Source organism: Panthera tigris, chromosome B2, assembly GCF_018350195.1.
Source record: "Panthera tigris isolate Pti1 chromosome B2, P.tigris_Pti1_mat1.1, whole genome shotgun sequence".
NCBI lineage: Eukaryota > Metazoa > Chordata > Mammalia > Carnivora > Felidae > Panthera > Panthera tigris.
Window position 1 is genome coordinate 128,683,542 of NC_056664.1, and position 27,753 is coordinate 128,711,294.

The 27,753-nt window shown below is 40.8% G+C and overlaps 1 protein-coding gene across 6 annotated transcripts in view; it reads left to right on the plus strand.

Moving 5' to 3' along the window:
* The window catches only part of PHACTR2 (phosphatase and actin regulator 2), a 129,730-nt gene that overhangs the window by 51,502 nt on the left and 50,475 nt on the right, over positions 1-27,753 (plus strand). For 4 of the 6 annotated variants that reach the window (XM_042987248.1, XM_042987249.1, XM_042987250.1 and 1 more), the window contains exons 3-5: positions 12,621-12,701; positions 17,706-17,864; positions 24,584-24,820. In XM_042987248.1, the coding sequence (XP_042843182.1) occupies positions 12,621-12,701; positions 17,706-17,864; positions 24,584-24,820 (477 nt within the window). The remainder of the gene's footprint in view (positions 1-12,620; positions 12,702-17,705; positions 17,865-24,583; positions 24,821-27,753) is intronic. The other 2 variants (XM_042987252.1, XM_042987254.1) reach the window with 1 other exon arrangement.

A 27,753-nucleotide genomic window follows, 5' to 3' on the forward strand; every position in this document is an offset into this window, starting at 1 on the left:
GAATATAGAATTGTTAATTTGCATTTCTTTTTTTCTTTGCCACATTTAATTTCCTCAGGGGGATGTAGAGGAGAAGGAACTATGTTCCCATTGACCTCTTAATAAAAAAAAAAAAAAAAAAAAACTTACACTGGGATGAGACATAGTCAGTGTGTATTGCTTTAAGAGACAGTCTGATTGTTTATAAGCCTTACTTGGGTGGATAATTTCCTAATTTCATTTTCCTTTGGAGTGTTGCCACTTTTTAAATACTTTTTAAAGGTGCTACAGAACTCTTTGTGGCCTGGGTCAGAGAATCGTGTCAGGAAAGTCCATTATTTTATTTCCTTTGCATATTATTTCCCTTGGTGGTTTTGTTTTGATTTTTTTCATCCTGTGATACGAATCCGGTCTTTATCGCTAAGGGCTGTCCTGAAAAGTGACTGATTTTTGGCTTCTGTGTTTTCCTGATTTGTTTCCCACTTGGAAAATAAATTGCAGTCTTAATTCTTATTTCTTTTTATTAAGTGAAAAGAATTTGCTCATGTAGGCATATGACATTTTGTGCTAAATTTTGTTTACCTGCTTTCCCAAACCCAGAACTCTCTAGGTTTTGAAAGAGATGCTCTTGAGGTTTTCTTTATTCCAAAGTATAAGTGTTTACTTAGTACCCACTGAAAGGCAGGGCATGAGAGGCTACATGAGAAATATAAGAAAATAAAAAGCACGGCTGGAGAGAACACTGGGTACTGGAGAATAGATGGTGAGCACCGTAACCATCAGTGTGGTTAAAATTCTTTGAAAATACCTTCTGATCTATTTTTCACCTTAGATAAATGGCTGTTCACATTAATGTAGTCCAAAAACGTCTTACAACGTAATTTATTTTAAAAATTGTGGTAGAAAACACATGACACAAATTTTACCATCTTAATAACTGTTCTTAAGTATATAATTCATTGGTGTCAGGTACATTTACATTGTTACGCGACAGATCTCCGGAACTTTTCCATCTTGCAAAACCTAAACTCTCTACCATTAAACAATAATTCCTCATTGTGTCTCACTCTTAGCCCTTGTAATTTGTTTTTGAAGTGCACCTAGGTGAATCAAGTGTAAAACATTAGGACTAAAATTTAATTACGTATTTAAATCTGATGTTGATATATTGCTGGCATTATGTAGTCCTTTCTTTTTGCTGTTTTCACAATTCAGTGCTGAAGTGATCCATATACAGGCACCTGGGTGGCTCAGTCGGTTAAGCGTCTGACTCTTGATTTTGGCTGAGGTCGTGATTTCATGGTTCGTGAGACTGAGCCCCGGGTCGGGGTCCCTGCTGACAGCGTGGAGCTTGCTTGGGATTCTTCTCTCTCTCTCTCTCTCTCTCTCTCTCTCTCTCTCTCTCTCTCTCTGCTTCTCCCCTGCTCGTGTGTGTGTGAGCACTCTCTCTCTTTCAAAATAAATAAATAAGCATTAAAAAAAATAAAATGTTCCATTTAGTTACTACCCATGAGATTTGAAGAAGTTCCCTTTGAATAATTTGCATAGTTTGCTACATGTGGAGCGTGTGAAGTAACGTGTTAATAAATAACAGTAGACAAAGTTTGATTTCTGTTACCCATTTCAAGTTTTATTTGGGATTAAACTTAAAGTAGGAACAGGATACATGGCTATGAGTAATAACTAGCCCTCGTTGAGGTTTTACTGTGTGCCAGATGGTGTTTTAAGTATTTTCCCAATTACTCTGTGAGGTGGGTTGCTAACTATAACCCTCATTTCCCTAATGAATAAACTGAGGCACAGAAAAGTTAAATAACTGGCCCTAGGTTTCAGGGTTTGTGAGTGGCATAGCCCATGTTTGAACCTCAGAAGCCTGGCTTGAGTCTTCATTCTTTTTCTTTTCTTTTTTCTTTGGGAGAGAGAGACAGGGAGTGCAAGCTGGGGAAGGGCGGGGGGGGGGTGGTGAGGAGAGAGAGAGAGAGAGAGAGAGAGAGAGAGAGAGAGAGAGAGAGAGAGAGAGAGAGAGAATCCCAAGCAGGCTCCATGCTGTCAGCGCAGAGCCCGACATGAGGCTCAAGCACACGAACCATGAGATCATGACCTGAGCCGAAATTAAGAGTCCGATGCTTAACCGACCGAGCCACCCAGGTGTCCCAAGTCTTCATTTTTAATCCCTGTACTACACCACCTTCTAGATCAGTAACCATATCAAGGTAAAAATACCAACAGAATATTATCAAAGAGATTTACGTGTATATACAAGAGAAAATAGAACACAGGGGAGAAAAAAACTAATATTTATAAGCTCCCTACTTTGTATCAAATACTTTATGAAATGTTTTAATCATCCTGTTGTCCATCCAAGTCAGGTTTTCCTATCTCTGTTTTCATATACAGAAACAAAGGCCTGGGGGAATTTGGAGCTTGACTATATGATCACCTGCTAATAAGTTGAAATGTATGGATTTAAGCTTAAGATATATTCTTAAAAAGGCTAGAACATATCCTTCCTGATTCATTTTCTATTTTCTAGCTTTTTCTTTTTTAAAAAAAAAAAAGCTTGTTTATTTTGAGAGTGACAGAGAGAGCCCAAGTAGGGGAGGGGCAGAGAGAGAGAGAATCCCAGGCAGGCTCCTCGTGGTCCATATGCATAGCCCAACGTGGGACTTCAGCTCATAAAACTCTGAGATCATGAGCTGAGCCACCATCAACAGTCGGATGCTTAACTGACTGAGCCATCCAGGCACCCCGATTTTGTAGCTTTTTCAGTCTTAAAGAAGAATGATGAGACCCCTTTACCATCTTAACAATCAGAGATTTGGAAATAGCAGACGGGGAGACTCCTGAAAGGGAGATTATGTCCAAGTGGAAACAGCACTGCTGTGAAATTTTAAACATTATAGTTTGAGTTACAATGAAAAGGTACGTTTCCCTAAGCCTCCAATATTTTTTGGTGTTTTGTTTTGGAAAATAAAAACTTTAGTAGAGTTAGCCTTGGTCGTCTCACTGCAGGGTCCAACAGGAATCGGGTATCATTTGTGCATCCTGTTTTAGTCTAGGTCTGGACCAGTTTTGCCAAAGAAATACTGTTCTTTATAGATACTGTACATTGTGTAATACAGGCAAGATGATAGAAGAGGAATGTTTAATTAACATGCTCAAGAAAACTTTTTTTTTTTGCATTAATCCAAGAAAGTTCATACCAGCTTTCCAAATGTTTTCTTTTCTAATCTTATTTGATTGAAGTACAGTTGACACCCAATGTTATGTTAGTTTCAGGGGTACAGCGTGGTGATTCGACAAGTCTGTATGTTCTGCTGTGCTCACTGCAGCTGTAGCTGCCATCTGTCACCGTATGATGCTATTACAATACTCTTGACTATATTCCCTGTGCTGTACATTTCATCCCTGTGGCTTACGTGTTCCAGAAATGGAAGGCTGTATCTTCTAATTCCTTTCACCCCTTAGCCCATCCTCCTATCCCCACCCATCTGGTAACCACTGGTTTGTTCTCTGTGCTTATGGGTCTGTTTCTGCTTTGTTTGTTCGTTTGTTTCTTTTGTTTTTTAGATCCCACCTATAAGTGAAATCATACTATATTTGTCTTTCTCTGACTTATTTCTGTTAGCATAATACACTTTAGGTCCATCCATGTTGTTGGAAATAGCAACATCTCATCCTTTTTTATGCCTGAGCAATCCATGTGTGTGTGTGTTTGTGTGTGTGTGTGTGTGTGTGTGTGTGTGTGTGTGTGTGTATGTAAACACTTTCTTTATTCATCTATCAATGGACGCTTAGGTTGTTTAAGAAAACAGATTTTGGGGGCAACTCGGTGGTTCAGCTGGGTAAGTGTCAGACTTCAGCTCAGGTCATGATCTCACGGTTCATGAGTTCGAGCCCCACATCAGGCTCTGTGCTGACAGTTCAGAGCCTGGAGCCTGCTTTGGATTCTGTGTCTCCCTCTCTCTCTCCCCCTCCCCCACTCATGCTCCCTCTCTCTCTCTCAAAAATGAATAAATATTTTAAAAAATTATTTAAAATCCTAGCCGCTTTAAGAAAAAAAAGATAGAAAAAAATTTAATCACCTTAAGAATCCTAGTCTGATGAGATATGTATATGAAGGTGGTAAACATGGATTTGGGGGAACACCTACTCAGCCTTACTACTCCAGCTGGTTACTGACGCCTATTGGTTTGAGTTGATGATGTTTTATTATGTATTGTCTTTAGGTTCACGAAATAAAAACAGGCTTTTAAAGGTTACATATTAACCCCTTCAAAACATTTTGGCCTAAGATATGAATAATTTCTGACACAGTTGAATTTGAATCCTACTCAGTTGAATTTGATATTGAAACAAGTGGGCATATCTTCATTTAGGACTAAGGTCTCTTTCACACCCACTCTTGTCTGATCTTCTAGTTTGAAAAACCTCTTCACCATTTAGAGATGAGATTCGTGTTTATATCAGGTCTCTAGCTTGTTCATAGTGTGAAGTTAGAATTAATTACTCTAAGGATGAGTATCATTCTCTTTGTTCCAAACTTCTGGAACATTTGTGGTGTCACCCTGTTTTGAGTTTACCATCTTTTAATGTGAAGAAACAAGAAATGGAAAGACAGGATAAGTCCAGAAGCACCTGTCTTAAACATTTGTGTTGCTCACGTATTGGTGAGAGTCCTACTGGAAGAAAGACAAGCAGTGTTTCACGTAGTTCACACATCCTGGCCTCTGATTAGTCTCCTAGGATTATTTGTACTTCCTGGCCCATCTGGGATCGGGGACTTGCTCATTGTTCTAGGCCTAAATCTTACCCCTGGGGAGTAAAATCCAGGAGTCCCTGGGGTTGACTTCCCATGGCTGTTCCCAGCTCGCCCCCTCTGCACACAGCACTGATTTCAGCTGCTGTTGTTTCCACAAGACAAAGATCATCGCATTTTCCTCCTCAACCTGGCCTTTGTCTGTCACCCCATCGCCTGAAATTGTAAAAGTATTACATACAGTGTTTCATGAAAAAGCATAATGCTGAACAATTTGTAAAACAGCTTACCTTTGGTGTGAAAAGAGAATAATAAAAATGAATATTTGCATTTGCCTAAGAAAGTCTGGAAGGATACACGGGAAACTAATAAGCGTGGTTATTTACTTGTGGAGTACAGCTGGGGTTCGATTTGAATAGGTGGAGGGGAAGGTGAGAGTGAGAGTTTTTATTGTATCCTTTTATAATTCGAACTATGACAATGTACTGCCATCTAAAAAGTGCTCATTGAAAATTAACTTTAAAAAGTTTCTCTGCCTCATATCTTGAGGGAAATTTGGAAAGCATGATACCTGTCACGGGGAAGTTGAAATGTTTATAATCATCAACTCAGTTTGGAGAATGTAAGCAGTAGGCTTTTGGCTAGACACATTTGGATTCAACTGGATTCTGCGTATATGATTGGAAAATGTATTTAGCCTTTTTAAATCCCGATATCCTTATCTGTTTGAGGGAACTAAAAAGAATTGCTTAGCCTGTCTTTCAGGAATACTGGGAAGCAGGATGAGAAAGTAAATATAAAAATGCCATTTAAGCAGCAAATAAATGGATGATTACTATAAGGTTTCTGGAGGAAGTTGTGGCACCGATTTCCCAAGAGGAGGAGGGACATAGATCTCAGCATCTTCCTCTTATTTAAGGTCTGGTCAGCTTTCAAATTCTTGAACTTGAGGGGGATAAAGAAGGTCTATGTAGTTCTTCTTTCATATTTCTGCCTTGAAAATCTAGAGAATCTTTGTCTTCTGTTGGGAGAAAATTCACTTTTAAGAAAAGCATCTACGTAATACCTTTTTTTGGCTGTTCAAAAGTAAAAGCTCTTTATTGCTGATGAATAATAATAGACTTAAGCAAATGGGAAATTTATTGGTTCATGAAAGTGAAAAGACCAGGGGCAGCAACCTTCAGGTATGGTTGGATCCAGGTGTCTAAAAACTAAGATTAAGAATCCATCTCCTTCTTTGAGCCTGTTCTTCAATATTGGCTTTTTTGTTTTGTTCTAAGTTAGACTCTCCTTTTATGGAGGCAAAATGACTACTAGGGGCTCTAGGCTCATATGTGGCTAGTTTCAACAGATACAAAAGAAAGAGAAAGCCTTCTTTTCCTGTTCCAGAAATTCTCAGGCTGGATGTCATTGGTACAGTTGGGACACAGCCTCTCTTGTAACCAATCACCAATGCCAGGAAGATACTAGGCTCTGATTGGATAAGCCTGGCAGTCTTGGAGCCCAGGGTTGGGGTTAGCTTCACACAGATCACATGGACTGAGAGAGGAGGAAGGTGGTTCCTCAAAGCTATGTCTAAAATAAGTACAGGGGTGCCTGGGTGGCTCAGTCGGTTAAGAATCCAACTTCCACTCGGGTCATGATCTCACGGTCCGTGGGTTTGAGCCCCGCGTCGGGCTCTGTGCTGACATGACAGCTCAGAGCCTGGAGCCTGCTTCGGATTCTGTGTCTCCCTCTCTCTCTGCCTCTTCCCCACTCGGGTTCTGTCTCTCTCTGTCTCTCAAAACTAAATAAACATTAAAAAAATTTTTTTTAATAAGTAGAAAAGGTTAGCAAAGGGTGCTAGACATGTCTTCCTTCCCTCCCCTCAAACCACAAATGCAGAAACTTAATGCAATGTATTGGGGCATTATGAGGATGAAATGATAAACAAGACATCTCTCATAGGGCTTAGAGTCATGTCAATATGCATCCCTGTACACGTGTAGCAATGAAAAGTAGAGAAGTGCTAGAACACAGGTACTGATAATAGCTAACATTTATTCAGTGCTTTCTAGATTGCAGGTACTGGTCTGAGCACGTTAGCTTTTTAACTCATTTAGCCTCCAAAAGAGCCAGCAAAGGTAGCAGCTGTTTTCCCATTTTGTAGATGAGAAAGCTGAGGCACAGAGAAGTTACATCTGAAGTGTTGTCAGGAACACAGTTGTTACTGAATCTCGCCAGCCAGGATGCTGAGATCCCTAGCAGGGGCCGCTGTGTGAAGAGATCTTAGAATGTTAGGAGGATTCCACCAGAGAGGGAGAGAGGGCAAAGGTCTGATTCGAGGAGAAAGAAACAACAAAGGAGTGGAGCTGAGGAGGTACAGAAAGTCTTTAAAATGGTGAGGAGCAAGGTTTGACTTTAGCATGGGGCTTGTGAAAAAGGGAGGTGAACAGAGGGAGGGGAAGAATGGTTCCCCGGGACTGGTGGTAAAGCCTGGCCGGGTTCAGATGAGTCGGGCTTGTTCTGTAGTCAGTAGGATTTTTAAGTAGAAGAAGGGTATGGATAAATAAGAAAATGGCCAGACCCCTGAGTATTTTTAGTGGGGGACGTTGGCTTTATTTCGCTGCCTTATGTTCTTGAGATGTTTTGGAAGGTTTTTGCAAATGTCCCGTTGGGTGGCATTTTGGTGGTTGTTGCTTTAAATGACTTCGCTACGCTTTCGTGAAGGGTCTTTTAAAAAGGAGGCCGTTTTCTGACATTCTGTTTTCTGTAACTGCTATTGAGGAGAGGTAAAGCAAAGCCAGGCTCTTCTAGAACGCTTTCAACATGAGACAAGCAGTTCTCTGTTTCTGTCACAGTTTTACAGTAAGGCCATTCAGCACTCAGCACCAAGAAGATAACACGGTACGCTTATTTAGTAGTCTAATTGCTCTTCTGTTTTGTTCCGTCATTAAACGGTGTTAGAATTGAGAATTAGGACTCTCTTTCCTCGCCAGAAGAAAACACAAGTGGCTTGTTGACTACAAGATTTACTCTCCCAGATACTTCCAGAGTAATTTAAAATCCTGGCCGAGCGTCCACAGCAAGGAGCTGGTAGCATGTGCCCCGGCCTCCTCTCCTGAATGCAGGCTTCATGCCCAGAAGGACATCATAAATCATTTAAAATTTATGATGAGCCCGGTCGTGTGCTACATCCTGTTAGTTGGCTGCCGTCTGTCCTCCTCACACTACAGCCTTCCTTCTTCAGAGCACACAGAGACTTTTTCAGATGAGCCATAGGACAGACAGCTCAGGATTTTCCCTTTGGAGGGCCCAGCCAAGTAGCAGAGGGGGCAGAAAACAGAAGACTCCTGTTCGTAGAGTTTTGCCACAAGCCTCGTTTGCTTTCTCGTAGACTGGAGGGGGGGAAGGGGCACTGTTAGCATTTTTAGCCTGTTTTCTTTTATTCATTTATGCAACAAATGCACATGTTTTCTGAGTTCCAACAACCTGCGAGGCACTGTTGGAAAAACAGCAGTAAACAAAACAAAAGCTTTGGTTCTCATCGAAACTCCATTTAAGGAGTGGGTCCCATTTCAGGAGGGGGGGACATACTGTGCAGGATAAGGTAGACAGAGGCGAGAAGACGAACAAGCTATTCCACGGCTGTGCGATGGAGGGATTTCTGATAAGGTGACATTTGAGCAAAGACTCGAAGAAAGTGATGGAATGAGCCGTATGGGGGTCTGGGGAAATCCCATCCTGTAAGGACAGAGGCCACCATGCAGGAGCTTGCTGCTTGCATCAGGTGACAAGAAGCAGGGCTGGAGGGGCTGGAGCAGAGAGAGCCAGGAGGGAGAGGTGACGAAAGGATCCCATGGGGGGGGTGGCGGGGAGGCATCATGTGGTGGGGGGGCAGCCTCTGGGGGGCATGGTGGAGACCATGCCAAGGAGTAGAGAGAGAATTCAAAGTGAGATGGATGGACAGCCATTGGATGTTTTTGGAAGATCGGTCCTCTTCAAATACTTGTAGCACCAGAGTATAAGCGTGAAGGCAGGAAAATGGGGCACAGTGCATCCTTCACTTAGCAAAGTGTGTGCTGTTGTAACCAGAATTTAACTGTCAGAACTTGAATTCACCCAATCCAGAGAGCAAAACAGAAGCCTTGGGTTTGCTTTGATCTTCATAAAAAAACCACACACGCTTTTTTAATTGGGATAAAAGTAAGTAACCATGAGCTGTTTACTCAACTGGTAACCATACTTTTCATGGAGAGACCTAGCTACTGCATCCAATGATCTGACCTCCCTGCTAAATCTCTTCCCCAGCAGTATTTGTGAGGCCCCCAACATTATTGCTATCGTTGCACAGATTAGTGTGAACTTCAGAGTCAAAGAACAGCTGGTTGGATACTATACTAGGCATCAGGTTCTAGGGGGCTTCAACAACCCACTTTGCTCTCAGTGAACACAGAGGTAACTCAGACTATTTTCCCATCACGGATGGCTTACTTGACTCTAGAGCTATGGGGAGCACGGGTTTGATGAACGTGTAAAATTACAGGGAGTGGGATTCTGACTCCTTATGAGGAATATCTTCCTAAGAACGAGGGTGACAGATGCCTGGAGAGGGCCATCCTGCCTCTGAATGTTTTCAGCAGGTGAGCACATCTCAGGAATGTTCCTGAAATGGCTCCTGCTTTGGGCGGCATGTTGGACGGGAGTGACCTCTCAGACTCATTCCGATGCAGAACGCTTCCAAGCCTATGAAAAAGCGTCCAGTGAATGTGCTTTGCAAACATACAGACACTATATAAACATGAGGCAAATATTTTAAAAGATGAAGAGTGTGATACTTGTTCTTCTGGGAGAGCAGTGGTTGGAACTTTGTGCCCCAGCAACATACTTTCCATGCTCAGTCGCCTGCAGTGTGTTCTCATTGGCCCCGTACACGGTTATCTGCACTACGTGTTAAAAATCCGCTCAGCCAAAGACCAAACAAATTGCCAAGACGTTTTCCTATCAGGGCCCGTTTATAAGAGGTAAAGCAAAGAACAAAGCTGTCGGTTTCAGTTCCTGGAAGGAAGCCAAGCTGCTTCAAAGCTCCAGAATTTGCAAGGAAGAAAGATGAGGGATTTTTAACTGAGATTAAATTAGAACTAAAGCAACAGAAAGCTTAAAACTTAAAACTGAAGCATCCTCAGGGATCCATAATGGAAAGGCAGAAACAAAAGATAGGTTTGGGCTCTCAGACGATCTTTCAGTACAAGAGTGAAAGCTTTTAAAGGCGCCCAAAGCAGTGATTACAGAATGGCTTTGATTAATGATACTGGATCACACAACATTTGAGCTGGATGAGTTGTCCGTTAGCGATCACTGAATCGCGTCCCTCAGTTTACAGATAACAGATCAGAGGCACTGGAACCTGAAGAGACAGCTCACAGAACTCATTGTGGAAGTTCTGGGACTAGAATCCAGGACCCCTGACAACCACTTCATGTTTTAGATCACTCTGCAGAAACAGCAAACAATGAAAAGTTGTTTCCTAAGGTGAAGGGGCAGACAGCCACAAGGACCATGTTCTGAATCGACTGCATTTGGCCCCTCAGAATGTGGCTAATGGCACCTGCTCTTGAATTTGCCACCTGTGTCCTCAAGCTTGGAATCCTTGGGCCCACCTCCAGGCCTGGGGGCCGGGGCAAGCAGCAGGAGCGTCCTGCGGTCCAAAGAGGTCGACCAGCAGCCCAGACCCCGGTGCGGCTGCCTGAACTTGGCATCTGTTCCCCATTCTATGGTCTTATCCCACCTCGAGTCCTGTTGTCACTTCCCTGGACAAATTTAGCCCCATCCGTCTTCTGCCCCCATCTGTCTCGGCCCCGGGTCTCCTCAGAGCCCCAGTCAAGCATGAATGGGTTTGTACAATCCTTGGGGAACCACAGTGGTCAGGGTCCTTCTGAACCACCTGCACTGTCTTTGCAGTGCCCCATGGTGTCATTGTGGGTGTTGTTTGGCTTCCTGTGCTGACAGGAGTTCTCATTGACAAAATCCTGAACAAATCGAAGCTGTACTGAAATAACAGCACTCTTTTTACATAAAAGAACTCCCATCAAAGAACAGCTCTGGCTGCCCCCCCCTTCCCCCACCCAGTTAACTTTGTCCATTGAAATGACCAACATTCGCGGGCGCTGTTGTTACTTGCTTCTGGAAGAGGGTGGAGAGTGACGGTGGGTGGTAATCTAAAGGAAGACAGGAAGTTGTGTGTGTGTGTGTCTCCACTGGAACCAATAAGATGTTCGTGATTATTTTTTTGACCATTTGTTCATTCACTCACTCATTTATTCATTGTCTTGTTTGTTTATATTCTGATTCTATCCAAAACTATGTTTGACAAAACCAGGAACAAAGGGCACATATGCGGTAAATAAAATAAAAATGAATTCAGGTCTCTAAGAAGGAGGAAACAGATTTCGTCGGAGTTGTCATATGAAATCTGTGTTAAATATCAAATTTTACTCTGACCTTTGTCACGATAAAGGTCAGGATAAAAGACAAATACCAGGATTAAAGAGGAATACACAATTAATGGTTATCAGAAAAGGTAAAAAATATTTCAATTTCTTCAAGAGAGACTAAGTGTTGGTATTCTGGGACTCATGCCATTACCAAACACTTACTGAGGACGTGCAGGTGCTTGGCCCAAAGCTCTTGGCCCAAGACACACCTCTCCCTTCCCTTCTCTGTCTTCAAAGTGTCCTTACTTCAGGCCACCTGGGGCACCCCCAGAAAACATGTGCTTAGTGTTAGTACGAGTTCTGTTTCTGGGTGTCAGAGTAGGGCTTGCAGTAATGGGGTTTAGTTTGGATCTTGAAATGATGTTGTTCATGTGGTTCCAGGATTTGCAAATTTTGAGGCCAGGAATAGGAATTTTAGGGGGAAACAGAATCCAGTCCTGCTGTGGCTACCCAGTCTCCACCAACGTACCTTTCCTTCTACCTAAATTGCCCTTTCTGTGGCCCCTTTTTGCTGTGTCAAGATGCTTTTTCTAACAGGGCATCTAGAGGGAAGAGACTTGTATAAGAACACACGTCAGAGAATGTCGGCTCAGAGGATTAGTAGGTGACGTGACTCTGTATTAATTTTACACACCTCTTTGGCCCCTCAAAGTGGGGAGTAGAGTCAGACCTGCAGGCTTCAGGAAACTAATATTATATACACATAAAGTGAATACTATTAAAGTCCCACCCTGAGCTCCTCCACTCTGAAGTTGTAACAGGAATTTAAATTCTTCCAGAAGGAAGAGGCAGTGTTGAGATCCCCACCCCTTTACATGCCTATGAAAGCATGAATTCATTCCATCCTCTTAAGACTTGGGGTTTGTCAGGGGATATACTGGAACATGCTAGACCTTTTGAGTATGGCAAGGAAATGAGTCACAGAGATCTGATGTGTTGGACTTTTGTGATAGATGGCAGGAGGAAGAGTAGTCCTTTTTCACTGGGATTCAGATGAATTACCTGAATATTTACTGAGTGTTTGTTTGTTTGTTTGGTTTAAATGTAAGCATACATATCCTTTACATACATTGCATATTCACAGAAGCCGGTTTTAGAATGCCTAAAAAAAGGAATATTGCAAACTGTGTGCTCTTTAGTTGATAGGAAATCATGTGTCTGGATTCTTGGCCAAACATTGTCATTTGAAGGACCAGGCCCAGGGGCTGGGTTTCAGAGCATGGGCTGCAGTCCTTTGCCTTTGTCCTAATGATACTGACTCCAACCACATGTTTTCCGAGACGACTAGAAACACTGGGGTTTGAGCCTTCAAGTGAACAGAATAAATGTGTTCGATTCTACTTGCAATGTTTTTCATAATTATTTTAAGCAATGACTTGATTCTTACTTATGCTTATTCTCTTTAAAAGTATTAGAAAGGAAGATATCCACAAGACAAAGTAGAGAGGAGCTGATAAGAAGGGGCGTTCTTAAGGAGTTGCCTGATCAAGGTGAGGAAATTAATCATACATTTAAAGTAACTTGATCCCTCATTCTTTGGTCTTTCTTTCATTTTCTTTTGAAATTTAAGATGATCATGGTCTTTGGGAGATAAAGCAGTGAGTATGGCCCTCTGAGAATCTTGCTTTAATTCAGAATGCCTTTGTGGGCTGCAGAGGATCGAAGGTATTCTAGAAAAGAAATTCAATGACCTTCTTGGTGAGTCCTTCACCGTATGTCACTAACCCTAAAGCTCTCCAAAGGTGAACTGGCTGAAGATACAGATAAGATACAAATGCTTATATGACCCCTCTTCTTTTCTTGAGTTTCAGTCTTTCTATACAAGTTATCTCAATTGTTTGAGTAAATGCAAAGTTTTAGCTTGGCTGGTGCCTTTGGGTTTCTTCAATCTACCAGTAAAAGAAAAAGAGAGAGAAAAGAAATGTCAATGTACCTCTTGTCCTTTATTCTCTATAATACATTCAAATGTTCAATCAGTAAGGCATGAATAGACAAATTAATCTGCTTTATGCATTCTCTCAAGTAATTTTCCTACCGTTGTGCTCTTTTCATTTCTTTGAATCTAATTGTCTTTCACCTTTTCACTAACAATTACTATTTCCAAGTATTTTTCCCCTGCCCCTAATCTTCCCCTGCCCCTTTTTATTACCCTCCCAAGAGGGAGTCTTGCTCAAAAAGACAAGGATTAGGTACAAACCAAGATAGACCCTCAGAAGAAGACACCGAGATTGATTATTTCTCCAAATAAGTAATGCCAAATAATTTTCATTGCTCCCACTACTATTAAAACTAAAGGGAATTTTTGTTGCAAAATTGTTGATTTACCTCATGCCTTCCCTGCCCCACCCCCTGGATATTTACTGGGCTAAAGTTGTATTACTGTACTTTTATGAAACAAAGTATTATTAATTTGGAATTGAAATCATACTACTTCTCTTTTTCTGATAAATGTGCCTTGCAGAGAACATCTTTTGGAATTCACTATTTATAAACCCAAATGACACACTTTTTCCAACCTCTGAATAATTCCTGAACAGGGCTAGGGAATGCTTTACTATTTGACTCCTGCTTCAAAGAATGTAGGGAAAAGTCTGGAATGAATAATACCATTTTTCTTGAGCCCTCACAGTTTTAGGCATTTGATTTCAATCTCTGACCTATTATACTTTTCTCATTCTGTTTTATGAATGAATTTTATGTCTTCTCTAGTCTTCCATTACTAGGAAGCTATTTATTTCCTGTCTGGGGCTTAAAAAAAAATTGCACATCCCTAACTTATTGTCAGTTGAAGGTAGACTTGAAATGTTAAAATCTGTCTCCCCTCTAATCTCTTGGGAGGCAGGAGAAAAATTACAAATCCACTGAGCAATCAATCCCCTTTCTGGGGAGAGTAATACTCTTTCTGGGGTTGGCCAGTGTAATTGTTTGGTATCGTTTATTTGGAAATTTAAAAAAAAAGGTTTTTTTTTTAATCTTTATTTATTTTTGAGAGAGAGACAGAGTACAAGCAGGGGAGGGGCAGAGAGAGAGAGAGACACAGATTCCGAAGCAGGCTCCAGGCTCTGAGCTGTCAGCACAGAGCCTGATGCGGGGCTCAAACCCACAAACCGTGAGATCGTGACCTGAGCTGAAGTCAGATGCTTAACCGACTAAGCCACCCAGGCACCCCAATTTGGAAATTTTTTAAAGAAAGGAAAAATGGAAAAATTTATGATGAAACTGTTACCGAGTATGAAAGACAGATATAAAGACCCCCTTTTTTTTATCTGATTAAAAAATCATAGCTAGAAAAAAGTTTACTTTTTCTAAAAACAAGTGGCAATGGCCAGTTTAAAGAAATCCTTAGTGTTGATTGGTTTTTGCTCTGCCTAATCTGTTAAACTATGTACTTGATCGCTTATGATATCATATACTTATTTCCCAGAAATCGGACACTGGTTGACCTTTTTGTAACTTTTGTGAACTGAACATTACAAGTTTTAAAACATAAAAGAAGAAAAACAATTTTTCACCTAAACATACTGTAATAGGTTTAATGTTTGGGAAGCCATAAGTTACTGAATTGTACTTTCTGCCTTTTTCGTGGCCCCTAAGTGGACCTATAGAAATGACCTAAACCTTGAAAGTTCCTGGTGATGCCTATAGTAAACAGTCTTTTCCCCTTTTCATCCAAGGGCTGGAAAAAATAGTTTTCTGTCATTTTTCCAAAAACAATTATCTTGAGAGTTTCGGTCTGTTTTCAGCTCTAGCCAGAGACTGGAAGCTGCTGTGCTTGGTGACAGCCTCCTGTCTTCTACCAGTGAAGATTCATTCTTTGCCTTGATCTGCTTGACCTTGCCTCAGCTCTCTTGACACTTACTGTCAATTTTGCCCTTTATTCAGTGAGCCAGATAGGCTTTTAGAATCCCTCCAGCTCCCCTAGGTTTGACCCATCCCACCACACCCCACCCCATCCCACCCCACCCCACACCCTCACTCTCAGCTATATTGTTATTATTATTATTCCTTTTAGATGATCTTTTTTACAGTAAGATCTAACTTCCAGCTAAAAGTTCAACAATTGGCCTTCTCTCCTGAGAATTCCAAGGTCTAGTCCAAGTTCCTTCCTTATTTCTGGTTCTTTCCTTCCATCTCTCCCCGTAGCTTTAACACGAGGGCAAGGAGATGTTTCTGCCTGCCTTCCAGCCTCCTTTCTTTCTCTCCTGTGGTGTACTTTTTAACCTTCTGATGAGTCACTCACCTTTTGGTCTCACAGCCTTCTCCTTATCTCTGTTTCTCTGTGAACTATATCCCAGATACACTTGTTTGAGCAGAAGGAGGTAAAGCCCCAAGACGTCTGTGTATCTCTTGGTTCACTTTAAGCTTACAACCTTTTTTGAGTTGCCTTTTGCCTTTGCACACGAATGCTCTTATTGCTATAACATCAGCGTCTTTCCCTGCTGTCCTTTGCCAGCACGTGTGTGTGTGTTTTACTTACATACATAAACTGTATCAAGGACTTAACTTATTCTAACTCTACAATAACGTACAAAACTAGAAAACTTTTTCAATAGACACGCCAATTAGTTATTAATAACTTCATCTCTACTGTGTTTTATTCTTGAATTCTGTATTTATCACATATGTGTCTCCTTTTTCTACAGTTATTTTCATATGCGCTAGCTTTATTTCATACCTCAAAGTAAGTATCTTTCCACTTTGTTGACTTTATGTGATAATCCAATTTCTTATTGCACCTTGACTATTAATTTTCTCTCTAGCTTTTTTGTTCTAGATTTTAAAAAATCGGTTCTTTAACCTACTACAGAATTCTAGCTTAATAAGGGTTGAAACAGAATTAAATTTTCATTAACATAACTTCAGCATATTTTTGTTATCAACTAAAGCCAGAGAACTCAAAGGTAAATTTATATTTGGGTTGCCTAAAAATTGAGGTTTTTTTATATAAAGAAGTGGTTTTCTACTTTGTTTGGAATTTTCCATTCTTGCATTAGTTTTTGGTTTTCCTGTGTCTAATACCTGGACATTACATTATGTCTCCCCTCCCTTGTTTTTAATAGTGAATTCCTTGGGATCTAATAAGAATGAAGAGTCTTTTGGTTTCATTTTGGTTTGACCTATACTCTTCGAAAAGTATTACCTTAATTTTATTGAAATAGTTAAGATTTATTTGCAATGGCATTACCTTCAATTATTGTCTATTTTACTTTTATACAGGAACCAGATTATAGGTACTTGGAAGTTATATGGCTTAAGCAACAATTTCGTTTTCATTTTGAGCATGACATAATTCCATGATATGTATTTTTCTTATTAAAATGTCATGCCTGTTTTTGTGGAGAAGGCCAATGGATTTTATTGTTGAGCCAAAGCAGTTCAGTCATATTTAATGAAAATTTGAGAGATGATCTCTGTTTTATTTGTAACGATTGCCAAAATAAGATTAATAAAAAACTGCATAAGAATAGCTGTAATCATGCATTTCTTCAAGTTTGCAAAGTCAAAACTTCAACTTTATTATTATTATTATTATTATTATTATTATTACTTTTACAATGGTAGCAAAGCCTCTTCAAATGTTCCATATATGACCTAAGGTTAATCTTTTCAAGTATCACTGAGTTAAGAGTTTATGCAAAATCTTATTCACTTTTGAAGCTTCTAAAAATTATGAAAGTTCAGGGATTAAAATTAGTTATTTCTGATTTAGATAACATATTGCAAATTTTATTTTCAGTTGTGACTTTTAAAAAGTTCCTCTGCAATTACTTTTTCTTTTAATTACACGTTTTTCCCCCTAATGTTTTCAAATTATTATTAGGTCACATTAAAGGCTTTTGGTCAGTTATATGTGACAATGATCTGAATACATTTTAATACTTCCATAAGTAAGAAAATGAAAATAAAATTAGCCTCACTACTAGCTTTTCCTGAATACAGAGTGGCAGTTATCTTTCTATGTAAAGTTAGCATATCATAGATGCAACAATCTGGAGACAGTGGCAGTTGGAAAATTTCATATTATCCCTCTTATCATTTGTATGTGTAACTACATTTCATGTTATTTGTGTACTTATATTCACCTTGTGTTTTTAGTGCTTGTTAAAATGTTTATTCCATTTTTCAGATTTCTCCTTTTACCGTTCAGTGTCTGAATGACAGAGACTCCTAAGTCCTGACTTCAACAAAACCAAACGCAAGAAGAGAAGGGCTGTGCTGCCCTGGGATATTTCATAATTAGGATAATAATTTCTACTGTCCTAAAAGGGCACGTGGATATCCCCACCATTACTGTTTTTCCCCCAAGACTAAGGATTTCCTAGCTCTTTTTGTTTGAATGAAATGTTTAGTAAAACATGGTGAAACAATACAGGATGTATTTGGTTCCCAGGGCCTGATACATGAACCCAAACCCTATAGTCCTAATAACTGGAAAACTGGGTTTTAAGAAAACCATCAAGTTAGACATCTAGGTGTTTCTTTCCCCATTTTAGATGGAGATGTAACAGTTAACTTTGAAAATTCAAACGGGCACATGATACCCATCGGAGAGGAATCTACCCGAGAGGAAAATGTAGTAAAATCTGAAGAAGGTAATGGCTGTGTAGCTGAAAAAGCACCACCTCTGGAGGAAAAGGCAGAAGATAAGAAAGGTAAAATCAAGAGAAACCCCCTATTCTTTTGTTTCAATACAGCTCAATATTGAGAATCAGGTCTTAGGCTCCAAACAGTGATTCTTAGGTTAGGACCAGTTAGAGAGAGAGCAGGTTTGCAAATACAAAGAAGAGAGAAATTATAACTAGTGAAGAGAAATAGGATGATTTTCTTAGGTAGATGCGTCCATTTTGTAAGCACATCGTTATTTATTTTTTTATTTAATTAATTAACAATCAATTAAGCATTAATTAACAGTAATAATCAGAAGGGATATTCTCTTCAATCATTAGAGAGCTGGGAATTTTTTTTTAATGTTTATTTTTGAAAGAGACAGAGTATGAGTGGGGGAGGGGCAGAGAGAGAGGGAGACATAAAATCTGAAGTAGGATCCAGGCTCTGAGCTGTCAGCACAGAGCCCAATGTAGGGCTCAACCCCCTCAAACCATGAGATCATGATGTGAGCCAAAGTCAGATGCTTAACCGACTGAACCACCCAGGCGCCCCATATCTGGGAATGTTACCCTTTCCTTGGAAGCTTTTTTTTTTTTTTAAGTTTATTTATTTTGGGAGAGGGAGCACACAAGCGGAGCAGGGGCAGAGAGAGGGGGAGAGAGAGAGAGAGAGAGAGAGAGAAGAGAGAGAATATCCCAAGCAGGGTCTCTCCACTGTTAGCACAGAGCTGACGTGGGGCTTGATTGCATGAACCATGAGATCATGACCTGAGCTGAAAATCAAGAGTCGGATGCTTAACCAACCGAGCCATCCAGACGCCCCCTCAGAAACTTCATGTCAGTATTATGTTTATTATTTTTTTTTTTTTAGAAAAAATGGTATCAATCTGAATATCTTTTTTACTGGTTAGAAATGACCCCTGTGAGCATGTCAGCATGGTAGGACATCAAAACCAAGATGTTTCAGCATAGCACTGTCTCCATTAGTAGGAGCTTGGCTGTTGGCATCCAGATACTTAATGTTGTAGGTCCTAGTTGAGGTTCTAGACATGTCTGAGAGAGACCCAGGAATAGTTCCCAGAGATGCTAGGGACTGTGGTTACTGTATTAACCACAGAAACCTGCTTTATGATTTGTCTGTGCAATTGGAAATTTCAAAACATGCCAGGGGCAATTATGCTATTCTCTGAAGGCTTCTTTAAAGACCTTGGTTTCTAGAGTGAATATGCTATGGTCAGTTAAGATACCAGCAAAATATATGTCTATCAAAGATCCCTCAAGACATTCACAAGTTCCTGGTCACTGGTTCTAGATGATTCCATGCAGCATAGAAATGAATCCTTAGGAGACAGACTGTTTCCTGTTCTATAATGTCTGCCTATGAGTTGAATGACAAAACTTGTCAGACCTAGTTTAAGTTCTGTAGGCATTTTGAGAATTCTTAGAAACTGCTGAAAGCAAACTTCTCTTCCTCTGTTCTTGACCCAAATCCTTCAAAGACAAAAGAACAAAAACAAAGAAACAAAAGGGCATTTGACAGATATTGTAACTTAAAATTACTTTCTCTGAAAGTCCATAACCCCTTGTTTGCATTTAATTAGCCTGCAGAAGTTTTAGAAGCCCTATTAACAATCTGTTAGAAATTTATTGTTTTGCTTTATTCAATATTAAGCATAGTATTCAGGGGCTTTCCTTAGTCCTGCTCCTTGAAAGACTCTGGTTAAACTTACAAGTACTGACTATAAGAAATTAATATTTTTAATGATAATATCCCTGGAACATAAAGAGAAAACAGACCTACATAGATTTCAAGGGGATTAATTTGAAAGTATTCATGCAAATAGTGATTTTTTTTTTTAAGTCCAACTGTCCTGTCTCACCAAACTGTTGAATTTCAAATCCATCTGTGGTTTGTCCCTGATACAGTCTTTTCACATTCAAGAATCACACCCTTAAAAAAAAGAAAAATCACACCCGTCATTATGGAACAGTCCATCATTGGTGCTTGTCTGGTCCGTGTGGCACGTCAGTCATTGGGCTGGCCTAACTTCAAAGGAAGTGTTTCCCTTATCAACCTAATAAAACGTTGCTGACAGTTTTATGTTAATTAAGCCAGCAGGCCCTGATGTTCTAAACAGATGGCAGACCCATAGTCCTAGGTCCACGGATGTTTGAGAGTGTGTTTGCTTCCTTATTCTTTACTTAGAATTAGTACATTCAGTTCTTTTTGGTCAAATGAGGTCCAAGATAACGTCTTGCTTAGCTAGTCTGTACTGAAAGAGATAGAAATAAATGCTGGACATGCTGCCATATCACTAATAAGGCAGCAAAGCCTCCCTCTCACAGTGTGGATGGTGCACCTGCCAGAGCCACACTGAAAGTGGGGGGAAGCATTTGGTGTGGAAGCTGCTTCCTGCGAGTAAAAAAGAACGTCACTCATGACTCACGTTACAGAGTATTACGTTAAATAGAAAATACCTCATACACCAAGATCACCATTTATTTCTCTGGAAAGATAGCATTTAATTCCAAACAACAACCCAAGATTCCCTTTTCCTTCTGCTCCTTTCATGGTCTCACTGTCATGCAAATCCACGATCCCATGTCCTTAATTCACCCTTTGGCTGTTCTTAATTCCTTTTTGGGGGGTAAAATGCTCCCTTTGCTTTCACATGAAACGAATTTATCCAAGAGTGTTATTTGATCCATCGATTAGTTATATTTGCAAAACCATATCATGTGCCTTTACAGTCCCAAATGCTTGTATCCCTTTTTAAGATAATGTGTCCGTACTCTAATAGTTGAAACATGAAGATCAAAGAAAACAAAATAAATGGCAAGTGCCCTTTCCATTACACCATGTGTGGGTTCTGCCCAGGACACTTGGGTGTTCCTGGGTCTCTGATCCTCACCGGAATCTCGAGTTGGTACTTGGTCCTCTGATGCCCAATACTGCTGACTTTTCCCTTAAAACCCTCAGGGCTTTTAGTCTCCCATTATTCTTTCTCAGTAAGTGCCTTTAAATATATAAGAAAAACTGATCTGTATTGTGTTAAAGATACATTGGTGTTAAATGTAAGAAATCTGAAAATTATTTGATACTATATCCATTGAGGTATTAGAGAGCACTTTCAATGAAGTAACAAGTGATTGACATGCATCTGTTTCACAAACAAGAATGAAGGTCTACCATAGGTAAGACTTTGCTGGGACCAGAAAAAGAATGGTGAGTCAGAAATGCCCTCTGACTTCAAGCAGATTATGGCCTCCGGGAGACCAGCATCAAAACACCTGAGTACAGGGAGCCAAAGAGTTTGCGGTGAGAACCACATTTGGTTCTTAGAAGCAGGTATTTCCAAACTGAGGCCTGAAGGAGACAAGGAGGTAGTCATGTGACGGAGAGGAATAGGAGCAAAGGTGACTTCTAGGTAAGGTGAGGGCCCCATGCTGTTCTCAGGTTCGCTCTAAGTGCCGACCTGAACGTTCCATGGGGTGGAAGGAGCCACACTTGGAATTATAGTAAATAGCTCTCCTCCAGACCATATTGTTTTGAAGCATAGTATCTGTATCAACCCAGAGTGACTAGGCACCCCATCCTTACCCTCCTCTTGGAAAAGTAATACTCATATACACCATCAGTTTATATCATGCCTTCAGATCACATGGTAATAATCAAAAATACAATAGCTTCCTTCATACCTCCCAGATACAAGTAGAGAGTTTGTTCTCTACTAAGGTGTTGTTGATAACTATCGGCCAGTCACGTTCATTGAATAGACCTCGTGTTTAAAGCATTGTGTTTAATGGGATATGACATTTAAAAAGTTTTATTTTTTTTTTTTTATTTTTTTTTTAACGTTTATTTATTTTTGAGACAGAGAGAGACAGAGCATGAACGGGGGAGGGGCAGAGAGAGAGGGAGACACGGAATCGGAAGCAGGCTCCAGGCTCTGAGCCGTCAGCCCAGGGCCCGACGCGGGGCTCGAACTCACAGACGGCGAGGCGAGATCGTGACCTGAGCTGAAGTCGGACACTTAACCGACTGAGCCACCCAGGTGCCCCTAAGAAGTTTTTTTTAATGTTTATTTATTTTTGAAAGAGAGAGACAGAGAGCGAGTGAGGGAGGGGCAGGGAGAGGGAGACACAGCATCCGAAGCAGGCTCCAGGCTCTGAGCTGTCAGCACAGAGCCCGACGCAGGACTTGAACTCACGAACCGTGAGATCATGACCTGAGCTGAAGTCAGATGCTTAACCAATTGAGCCATCCAGGCGTCCCAAGGGATATGACATTTTAGACAAAACGAATTTTCAGTTCAGTCAGAAGAGCATACAGTTTGCATACAGACATACACCCCACTCAGGGTTCTCCACAGACTAGACATAAATATTGGCCCTCTGGCAAACACGTACAGAGCATTGGCATAGTCCACAGAGGACAGAGGTGTGGATGGTGCTTGTCCACGAACACGAAGAGCTCGCACTCAGCGGGTTCACTTTCAGCCTAGGTGGGATTGTCACTCCCAGCTGTCGCAGAGTGACCATCTCCTCCCTCCCAAACCCAGAAACCGCATTCTTAGGGGCACAGCTTTAGAATTTGAAACCTTAGGCAGAAAGAAGTCAGATCTCCGGCGATAGGCCCGTGTGGACAGGCGAAGAGCTGTGAAGGTTTATAGCGTGAGAGAGAATGGAGATGCCTGGTGCTGGAGATGAGTTCATGGGCTCTCACCGTGGAGAGGACTTGATCTCTGTGCGTTATGCAGCTGTCTAATCTTACAAAGAATAATCTCAAGAAGTATGTAAAGAGTAGGCCTTTGCCCCACATCACAAGTCAACATAGATTTATATGTTTTATGTTGAAATGAAGTGATTTGCGTGTACCATCAACTTGTATTGTTCTTGACTCTGACTTTTGTGAGTAAGTGGCCTTCTGCTTCAGACCAGGTAGGTTAGGAGAGTCACTATTTAGCTAGAAAGATACAATGTACATACAACACAAAGACACACATACAAAGTAGCCTCTGGTAAATACTGAGTAAGTAGCTCAGACCATAAATATAAGAAAAGTTCAGTGGCAGGAGGGGACTGTGGTAGGTTTCATGGCTGGGAGAAGATAAAATAAAAGCTTTTTTGATCAACTACTATAACTCGAATCATTCTTTTTTTTTTAATTTTTTTAAAAATAATTCATTTATTTTTGAGAGAGAGAGTACAAGCGGGGAGGGGCAGAGAGAGAGGGAGACAAAGGATCCGAAGTAGGCTCCACACTGACAGCAGCGAGCCCAGTGCGGGGCTCAAACTCACAAACTGTGAGATCATGACTTGAGCTGAAGTCAGACGCTCAACCGACCGAGCCATCCAGGTGCCCCTCTTTATATATATCTATATCTATATATCTAGATATATATAGATATAGATAGATATAGATATATATAGTTATATAGATATATATATAGATATAGATATATATAGATAGATAGATAGATAGATAGATAGATAGATAGATATGTGGATGGATGGGATGTAGTCCAAAAAATGGGGGGAATTCTCAGTTTTTACTCACAAGAATGAGAAATGAAACAAAAGAGATCATAATAAAATAGGATGCATTCTAATATCAAAGCCCTTTCTTGGTCATTCAATAATGGGAGGCTATATCCAGTAAAGGCTTGGTCTTGTCGTAACACTGTCTTTTTTTTTTTAATTGTGTTCCATTTTTAAAGAAATGCTGCTTAGCTCTTTGGACCAGAACTGTATTTTAATTTATTTTAATTTCAGTCAGCCACTATTAGAAACAATACAGACGTGAGTACATGAATGAACACCCAGCATTTCCACTTTTGATAATGAGAGACTCAGACCGTTTCTCTTCCGGTTAGGCAAAATCTTGTGAGAGGCTTCTGTTCTTAGGTATGAATTATCGTTTAATGGATTCCAACCTTTGTCTTTTCAAAATTGTTACCTGTGTTTACATGTCAAAACAAATTTGATATTTGGGGGGATTCTGTGCCCTCTGTACCTGTAGTTGTGACACTGTTTGAAAAGGTCAGAGGAAGTTACTAAAAAACGGGAATTGTGTTCCTGGGAGAGCTTGAGAATATTTTAATAGTAGAAAGTAGTGTATTCTTCAGTGCGCTGTGCTTCTCCACAAGCACAGGATTGTGGATTCTACAGGAAAGGATTCTACAGTGTCTCCCTTAGCTTAGAAAAGTACTGATGTTTGGCCACAATGAGACAGCGCTCATATCCCTTTCTGGTTGAGGGCGTGAGTTCTCCTGAGAGAAGGTCTCTCCTCAGAGGGTATGAAGGTCGTGGAGTCCAGTCACTGCCTCGCTGTCAGCCCCCTGGCGTCACATGCAGTGGGCTAACCAGCCACACCCAGGTGCCCTTCCGTTTTGTTAAGTTTCAATTGAGCCCTCCTGCCCGTATCCTCACCCGGCAGCCTCCGGTGTCACGGCAGGTGTCAGCCCCTGGCAGTGGACATTGGGGCTCCTCCTCAGCACAACTTCATCAGAGTAACTTGGGCAACCTGTTTTATCACAGGAATGGCATATGTACGCAGACAGTGCGCCCCGGTTTGGCTTTCGGCCTTGGTACCTTTGGTCCGTTTTCCCCCCCAGCTGTGCCCCCCCTGGTGTAGAACCCACACTGGTTCCCAAGGGCCAAGCAGCCGCGTGTTTGTATCACTGTCGCCATATGTCTTGCTCCTTCCGTTTATGTGGTGTCTGTCTGTATCAGTGTGCTTCTGTTCACTTTCTCATTTATAGAGAACACTGAAAACCACCCTGAAACACCGGCTCCTGCTCCACCTCCTCCAGCTCTTCCTAAGCCTAAACCCAAACCTAAACCCAAAAAAACACCGGGGCCTCCAAAAGGGGCTGCTGCTGGGGTAAGCCCCAAGGGTGACGAAGTGCCTCCTATTAAAAAAATTACCAAGGCTCCTGGTAAGCAGGCCCCCGTCCCTCCACCCAAGCCAGCAAGCCGAAACACGACCCGAGAGGCTGGTGAGTATGCCCCCTGGGGGCTGGAGTCTAGGGTGTTTGGCTCTGGGTGGGGCTGATTGCTTCTAGAAATGATGGACTTTTCGGTGTCTGGTGTCTTAGAATGTAACACCGGTGGATTTAGTTTTGACATAGACAGTACACAGGAGGTTCCTTTGTTGCCGTCTCTACCAAAGGAAAGTCAACCAGTTGATTAGTTGACCTCATTACTTTTTGGGTGAAGAGACCTCTTTCACCCTAACGATCCACTCTCTGTGTAAGAACCAGTGCAAGGATTCAGGGCGTCATATGCCTGATGAATGGCCATGATCTGATAGCGCATTATGTACACACCGACTGGCCTTCTGCCTATTTCAGTTTCTGGGTGGCCTTTTGGCTTGAGTTTTCCTTCCAAATTATCTTAAGTTGCACAGAAGAATACAACACTTACATCTTTGACGTTTCTGCTGGCTCTTAGTATCTTAAGTCTTTCCGCACACACAGTCATTTCTCTACTGACAAATGCCGAAGGATCCTATCAGGTCAGCCCCACGCCACCACCCTCTACGGTGCGGTCACAGCCATTTCAATGGAGTTGAGAGCCACAGGCTCAGTGTCCACCCTCCACGCTGTTTTCCAGACTTCAGTGTATTGGAAGCAACAGCGTCCTAGAAGTCCATTTACAAGTCACCAGAGCACACTGCCAGAGGTAGTTTGGGGGACCTATGGTAACTGCTTGTAATGTGTGTCCCACTTTCCGTTCAAATCAGAGACGCTTAATGCAAAGTGGTGCTCCCAGTTTTCCCATGAAGTAGAATAAAGAAGCTTCCAGGTCCACCAGCTTTAAAAAGGACAGTCATCAAAGTATACACGCTAAATGGGTTTTCCCATTAACATGCAAAAAATTCTCCTGTGATAGCAAACCTTATTTTCCTTAAAATCAGCAGCAGCTTTCTTGCCATTGGCTACCAGAATATGCCTTCGTATTGATCTTTTTCCCTCCATCGTTTATACCCATGATGCTCAAATGCGGAGAAGGGCTTAGTTGACAGTATAACGGAACTCCACATACAAATAGGTATTTCTCTACCTGTGCTCCTCTCTTCAGCCTTTGACCTTGAGTGTCTGAGTGTTTGCTAAAAAGCTCTGAAATGATATGTCTCAGAACATTGTGCTCACAGTGCCTATGGGCCATTTCCTCAGGCACCAGCTGCCCTTCCCAGGTCAGCGTCCATTCTTGTTGGTGTCTCTGTGTTTCCCAGACTGCCTTGCAAACCCTGCAAGCAGTGCTTGAAATGAGGCAGGCAGTGGTCCACTTCTTAAAGAAAAGCCCAAATCACCCCATGCTGGGGAATTGCACAGACTTTCCCATTTCTTGTGCCCCATGTGGTAGCAGCTCACGACTGACTCGACTTAGACACTCTCTTACTTCTCTCAGAAGAAAGCTGGTGACTAATGCCAGGGCAGGGGACAGCTTGCATGAGAGATTTTGACTTATTTCCAGATATTTTACTTGAAGGCTTATTTATAGATTCTTGATCTTCTAGGAGAATACTACAGTCATATTATTATCCATTGTTTTAAAAGAGGTTCCACTGGCCTCTTGTGAATAACAGCATTGCTCTTCTCTCAGGCCATCACAGAGAGACAGAAGTTGCATTGAACTATACCAACAAGCCAGTTGTGCAAGGATACTTTCATCAACTGCTGATTAAACTCCTTCAGAATCCAGCTGATACTGCATTTGTAACCCTTTAGAGTTTTCTACATGGCACCTTTGTTTTACTTGAATAATGTTGTTGGTCTTCCAGAAAAGTAACTCCAAATACTACTCTTGATTTGTAGTCAGATGAGTTAAGTTCTTGTAAAAGCTATCAATTAAGATTCTTCTTCAATTCCTAAGTTAGTATAGACCTCCAGATAACCAGATACTGGCTTAGCACATTCACCTGCTTGGTGAGTGAAATAAGGTCATATCTCTGGTATTTTTTTCTTTCTCATTGTTACACACAGTGTAAACACAGAAGTATTTAACGGAGGAGAGATAGCTTTACTTTTTTTAGTCATGGTCTTAATTCAGGGTAACTTATGTAATACGGTTGATTTCAGCAAAGTCTTGTCATTTTAGAAGATACATAAAGAAGTATCTCGAAAAGTGTGACTTGAAGTTCTGCTCCAGGCATTGCAAAACTTGTCTTTTCCTTTAAGTGCAGCTCAAGTTACCTTGGCTGTTACAAAAGAAAGAAGTTTCTGTAAAAAAAAAAAAAAAAAAAATATATATATATATACATATATATATATATATACACATACATATACACACATATATATCTCTGTGTATATATCTATATATATAGAGAGAGAAAGAGGTATCTATCTCTATATTTATATCTATCTATCTATCTATATAATACACATTGATATGTGAAATGGATTCTGTTCGGTTTACCTAAGAAAATTGAACATGTTTAGACATCAAATCCTTAGATCTTTGTTGGGAAAAATACATTTAGAATGGACTTAGATAGTAAAAATATGCTTAATACCTTTGTCTTATTAGGAAGTGAAGATTGTTAGCTTCAAAGAAGTAGTGTTAGCATGCCCAGACTTGGGGTAGTATGAATTCTAGTTGTGTGTATCTAAAATAATAAAGCCCCCAAGGAATAGAGGTTTCTTTTAAGCCTGGATCTTGTCACCAAGTAAACTCACTTTTTTAAAGTGTATTGGAGTTGATGACGTCTTACATCTCATTGTTTATTCCCTTATTTGTTCTTTATCTCTTGACCCTCCCAGCCAACTTCAATAAAGTTATAAGCATAAAGGTAAGTTACAGTCACATCTGTTGTGGATGGGCTCCATAATGCTAACAAGGAGGTATTTTCTAATAGTTCTACGCACAATAGTTTAACCCCTCACGGAAAAGAACACATCACATTACAATGGAAGAAGCAATTAGG